We start from the raw sequence: 6,360 nt of genomic DNA, 5'->3' as shown, positions 1-6,360 counted from the left end.
CAACTGGCCTGTAGGCCAGAGCACGCTCAAAAAGTGCTAAAAAGCGTCAAAACGCGGTGGTGAGAAGAGAAAAGGGCGAGAAGGGAAGAAGTGGACGAGAGAGGAAGATTTGATGGTGTCCTGAGGTTTTAAACTCGGCTTTTGGACACATCCCATCTGGTGTCTTGACCAATTAGATAGGCTATTAGCTTAGCTAGGGTTGTTCCTTCCATCATAAATCAGTTTGTTATCTGGTCACATGGTGTGAATTTTACACACTCTTGCAAAGTATACTTTTGGATGTGATTTGTATAACCAGAATATTATACATTTGACAAAGAATCAATTGGAAGAAACGTTTCAAGCTAGAATTGTCAAGCTCATACATACCAAACACGAATAAACCTTAAAGTCATTCAATAGTTATTAAAAAGACATACATAATATGTGCTTAAAACATGATAGTCTAATGTGTGGGTTACATACATAATATAGTGTTATGCCTAGAAATGTCCTTCTAGGATGATTTTATATGCATATGAAAAAGAAAGTCTCTGTGTAGTTCTGTGGAGACCAAAAGACATGGTCTTTGGACAGAGGAATTTCAGTCTCAGTCTTTGTCTTGTATGTGTGGGGGAAAAGTCAATCTAAAGAAGCTCGTGATTTCTCTTGTGGAACACATGTGATGGCCATCTCTTTGATCATTAATCTTGACTATTTACCCCAAATTTGACAATCTCCTTCCTGCGTTGGACTTAATGTTGCAAGCTGTTCTGGAGGCTTGTTGGTTAGGCTTCCTTCCGAGGTTGGAGCAAGGAATCTAATTTATGACATTGTCCTGTTTTCTTGGGGCCTCTTCTGGAATTTTGGCTCCTCATGTTTCGATGTTCTGATCGAATCTTAGTTTTGTCTGACTCGTTCTGATCCTACAGTATTTTTAAATATTATAGGATGGTGTTAGAAAAAGAGTGTTGTTTGCTTTGTCTGTAAAGTACCTAAGAGATTTAATTCATAATCAGCATTACCCAGTCAACACGTGAGATCATGCGATGATCACAGTGACATCACACCATTCTCATACGGTGATCCTCACAGTGTGAGTAATATATGAGCTCATTGTGAATTCAAAATGTTGAGCAGGTTGAGAGGAGGCAGCTCAAATATCACCGGGGGGACATTCTACTTCCTGTTTCTCAACACTATCACAGAGATATCACAGTGCTCTCACATGAGTGTACACCCAGCTAACAGATTTCTGTTATAAGAACCTTCTCCAAACATACAACTGACTTCCAGCCACAGCCTTAGATGAAATCAACTGAAATAAGAGAATCACCAGCTTCACTCATTATTAACCAGACTGACTTAATTTCTGTCAGACATCTTCAAAAGCGCTTATTGGGAATTAACAGAGATTTAGATGATGATGTTTTATTGTTTTGTTTGATGTTACCATCATAGTGATTAGTGTTTGCTTTAGTTGAGCTCTTGACCCTTGACTTTATAACATTGTATTTTTTTGGGCTGCTGTAACTTTGTTTGTAAAGCACATATGTTATGGCAAGGAAACCCAAAAAGAGACTGCAACCAGGTGGTTTGTTATTGATGATAACAACACAATCATCACCTAGATTCAATTTGCAGTCTTGGTCTTGGGAAGTTGTGGTCTAATGGTTAGAGAGTCGGGCTCATACTCGTAATCCAAAGGTTGTGAGTTTGAGTCTCGGGCCGGCAGAGATTGTACTACGAATGAGGTGCCCTTGAGCAAGGCACCGAACTGCTTCCAAGGCACTGCAGCATAAACGGCTGCCCACTGTGCCGGGTGTGTGTACACTTTGGATGGGTTAATTGCAGAGCACAAATGCCGAGTATGGGTCACCATACTTGGCCGTAAACCACATCACTTTCATAATCATTCATGAAGAGCTACAACAGCATAAAACACAAACATTATTAACTACTCTGATTCTTGATTTTTCTCTTTGTGTTTAAGTGACAGTGTATGAATCTCAACAATGGTGACAATCAAAAGCTTCATGCTGCAATGCATGCTGGGTACCTAGTCTCTGTGCAGTGAGAGCACTTTGACATCACATTAGTATGAGCACACAGTGAGGGCGCTGTGAGGTTACACTTTTAGCTCACTGTTACTTCACATTGTGACCTCATCACGAGTATCCTGTGAGCTCATGGTGAGATCACTGTGAGATCAAATTGTTGACTGGGTAACCAACTAAATTAAAAAAGTTTGTCAAGTCAAAATTTAGGTTGGCTTGGCTTGAGAAAGCATAGCCTGAAACTATTTGAAAGTTTTACAGTTGAGGGCAATACAGTCTATCAGGGGGAAAAAAACAAAACAAAAAAAAAACAGATAGTTGAGATGAGACGAGAAGAGAGACAGACACTCAAATACTTTTTACAGTATTCACTACATGTTAAGGAGTTAAAGAACTATCTGTCTAGACATATGAAGTAGGCCTCTTCTTTGAATTTCGTCTCACTGATAATGTCCCTAAAAAGTCATATGAACATGAAGGTAAATTTAAGAGGTAACACTTTACAATAAGGTGTCATTGGTTAGCACTAGTTAATGTATTAATTAACATGAACTAACAATGAACAATACATTTGTTACAGTATCTATTAACTTTTGATAATGTTAATTAATGAAAAAGATGATAAATATGAGAAACATCATACATTACATACATACATACATACATACCGCGCTACTGCACATGCGTTTTATAGACATACCATACGTCACTTTGCACATGCGCAGTAAACACATACCTAGTAGGTATCTGACGTCACTGCGCTACAGTCTGCAGCGAGGAGTACTTGTCACTGTTACCTCACATTGTGACCTCATCACGAGTATCCTGGGAGATCATGGTGAGATCACTGTGAGATCAAATTGTTGACTGGGAATGGCTTTGTGTGAGGAAGAAAGATAAATTTCACTTTTAAGTCACTTTTAAACCCTTTCAGTGAGTTGTTAACTTAAGTATCCCTGCAAACAAATCAGTGAGTTTTTCTTTTTTCTTTTTTTTTTTTATGGGAAATATATTTTTGTTTTTGTTGTGCTGAAGAAAGTAAGTCATAAAGGCGTGGGACAACATTAGGGTGTAAATGATGACAATTTTCCTATTTCAGTTAACTATTCCATTAACCCTGCAGTAAATGCAATTTAAAAAAAAAAAAATTGACTTGAAACATGACCACTGAAGTCTAATACGTTATGGCAGTAACAACATGTTTGTTCGACAGTATATAAAGTCACAGTGTTGGCGATGAATCTGACACAGGACACTGACACCTGTACACTGAAAGTGGAAAAAGTGCTAAAAGAAGGTAAAGTTCATTATTCCCTCCATGTTTCTCCACTGATAATGAAATTCATATGAAATATGTCTGATTTCTATTAAATGCAGTTGTCCTTCTCCATTAATGCTCTAATGAAGGCTAAGTTGCATTGCAGTAGAATTGTTTTGTAAACATTGTTCTGTCCTGTAGGCACTGATGATGATGTTGATGGGGAAGTGAGACAATTTTTGGCTCGTCCCAGCTGCAGAGAACATTTAGGGTTGGTAGAAGGCAAGTCATACCTCATCATGGGCAAATCTGTTGACCTGCCAGATATAGGCGGAAGGTAGGTTTCCACTCTGTGTTTTCAAGATAGGATGATTTGCCTGAGGTTTATGCATTTAAAGTATGTAGAGTGTTGTTCATACACTTAAATAAATTAAGCAATATAATTAATACAAATATAACTTGAATACAAATCTTCTGTAGTGGATGTATTTTATTTTCTGAGTTGAAGTAAATTTGATTATTTTTGTGAGCTTTGAAGTCAAAAATGTCCAGAGATTGAAGGGGGAAAAAACTAAGTCTGATTAAAAGGCTGCAATTCTTATAAAAAATAAGAAATAATATAATTTAATATAAGAAATAATAAAATTAGTGCTTTCAATCGAAGAAAAAAACAACAAAAAAAAACGATTTAATCGCACATGTTTCCCCCCCTCCTGAGGTGTTCTGAGTACGGTTTGTTTTTGAGTCCAGTTATGGTCAAATTTCCTCATGATTCGTGAAAGCAATGAGGACACAGTATGCTTTTTATGGACCAACATAACAGTAATGCTTGAGGTTGAACTGAGCAGTTTAATTTTTGTATATATTTTTATGTATAGATCTATGTATATTTTATTATTATTATTATTATTATATTTATCAATGTAATTTCAGACGTTTCAATCTCTTGGGCCTCATTTATAAAGCGTGCGTACACTCAGATTTGATCTTAGAGTGTGCGTACGCTTAAATCCATGCCAGCGCTCATATTTAATGAGTCTTTGACGTGGAAAAGTGCTTAGTGTCACGTCAGGGTCTGAGCAGACGTACGCACTTTTTATTGTCGGAGTACTGCAGGTTTTTGAAAATGTAAGCTGTTCTTGCAGCTCGCTGTTGTAAATTATGATGATTGGTGATATTTTATATGTTAATGACATTCATTAGGAGTCGTTTACAAGGCAAAGAGAGGCGTACGCGCTATTTCTGTTCGTACATTCATTCTATGAATCGCTCGTACACAAATCTAAGAAATGATCATAAGATGAAATTTAGGATGGTTTCTGCGCAATATTTTATAAACGAGGCCCCTTGTTACATTTAAAAAAATGTTTAACTTTACACCTCTGGACCCGAACACCATACAAGGGTTAATTTGACACCAGGGATTTTGCTGTGTAGCAGCCAAATTTTTTTTTACAAAATAATCACATATTTTGACCTGTTATTAAAGTATGTTTTGTTCAGATAAAACTGAATGTCTATCAAATATTTTACAAAAATGTATTAAAATCATCATGGAAACAAACATGTTTAATAGATTTCTCTTTTATATACTTATTTTTTGTTGACCATTTTGACTTCACTTTCTGTTGTTTTAGACTGCAGTATGTTTTTGGAGAGCATACCTGGCTTGAATACTGGCCTACAAGCGAGGAAAGCCAATCACAAAAAGAACACAGGGAGCGATAGATCGGCATCTCTGATCTCGAGAATAGACTCATCAAATATGGATGTTTTACATAATTATAAACACCTATTTGTTGATTACAGAAAATTAAACATGATCTCCAGCACGCACTCATTAAATCTTAAATAATATTGTTTGAGCCAGAATACTTTTTATAATTTTGAGTAAAAAAAAAACATGGTTGACTGAATGAAACTACAAAATGTTCATTTTAGACTCCTGACTAAATAATCATGGTGTGATAAACAGTACCTTGCAATTCTAAATCACAAATCCAACATTGTAATTTGTTTTGTGTAATATTTTTTTTAATCTGTATCTCAGTTGAACAATAATACAATGAATAAAATAAATGGGTCCAGATAATTATGCCTGACATTTGCTTTCTGACAGAATTTAATGTGGACGAAAAAGAGATACTGAAGAGATATTTCTGATAATGCAGTAATGTCTCACAGTACAAATGCCAGAGTTATAATCCTGGGGTTAAGGACTCTTTAGAGACCTGATCGTCAGCGGAGACCAGGACACCCAGATGACCCCCAGAGATATATCCCCAGTGAAAACCTCTATTGAATACAATAAAAAAAAAAAATAACTAAATAACTAAAATATAATAAAATACCTAACTACATAATACTACTATTGTTAGAAATTGCAACAAAATTAAAATAGAAATATAAACTTTTGAACTGCGGGTTTCGTCTGGTCAGAGGAGAACTGGCCCCCCGACTGAGCCTGGTTTTGTAAAAGCTGTATTGTAAAAGCGCTATATAAATAAAGGTGACTTGACTTGACTTTAGAGCAGGGATGGGCAACAACGGTGACGCAATTCATGCTGTAATGCATGGGAGCCATGGATGACTTTTGTGTGCTGCACCCAGAATGCATTGCAGCATGAATCATGTTACCGTTGTTGAGATTCATACACTGATTCTTGATGTCTGTGTGTGTTTGTGATGCAGACGCTCAAAGCATTTTGTGAAAGATAAATTTTAACTTTTTCTGCACTTATGAATGTAGATGTGTACATGTTAAATGTTATTAATGTGAAGTTACTATCAGGCTATTAAATGATGATTATTTCTTCATCACCTCGGTTTTTCTTGTTTGTCTTGCCATAAGAAACACAGTTAAAGCAACCAGAGGAAAACTAAAGTTGAAACTTTAAGGGCCAACCACCCAACTAAAACAAACGCTATTCTCCATAATGGTGACAAATATACTTGTCAATAAAACCAACATCTGAACCTCTGTAATTATCAAAAGCCTTTGTAGAAGTCTGACAGAAATAATGTCTGTCTGGTTAGTAATGAGTGAAGCTGGTGATGCTGTTTGTG

At 36.3% G+C, this 6,360-nt stretch overlaps 1 protein-coding gene across 1 annotated transcript; it reads left to right on the top strand.

The window, feature by feature from the left end:
- Positions 1 to 1,297: 1,297 nt before the first annotated feature.
- On the top strand, positions 1,298 to 5,272 carry LOC131526403 (complement C3-like). Its single transcript, XM_058754735.1, has 3 exons — positions 1,298 to 3,333; positions 3,496 to 3,631; positions 4,932 to 5,272. Exons 1-3 carry the CDS (start codon positions 3,273 to 3,275, stop codon positions 5,020 to 5,022), a joined length of 288 nt encoding a protein of 95 aa, XP_058610718.1. The 5' UTR covers positions 1,298 to 3,272; the 3' UTR covers positions 5,023 to 5,272.
- The last annotated feature ends 1,088 nt before the right edge of the window (positions 5,273 to 6,360 follow it).

Source organism: Onychostoma macrolepis, chromosome 01 (assembly GCF_012432095.1).
Source record: "Onychostoma macrolepis isolate SWU-2019 chromosome 01, ASM1243209v1, whole genome shotgun sequence".
Lineage (NCBI taxonomy): Eukaryota > Metazoa > Chordata > Actinopteri > Cypriniformes > Cyprinidae > Onychostoma > Onychostoma macrolepis.
This window is presented reverse-complemented; position numbering and strand designations above follow the sequence as displayed.

What these genes read in the sequence shown, in the direction of transcription:
- LOC131526403 (XM_058754735.1), top strand. Translation starts at nt 3,273, where the DNA reads ATGAATCTGACACAGGACACTGACACCTGTACACTGAAAGTGGAAAAA. An exon ending in GGAAAAAGTGCTAAAAGAAG is followed by an intron (nt 3,334 to 3,495) that starts GTAAAGTTCATT and finishes TCTGTCCTGTAG; the next exon opens with GCACTGATGATGATGTTGAT. An exon ending in CTGCCAGATATAGGCGGAAG is followed by an intron (nt 3,632 to 4,931) that starts GTAGGTTTCCAC and finishes CTGTTGTTTTAG; the next exon opens with ACTGCAGTATGTTTTTGGAG.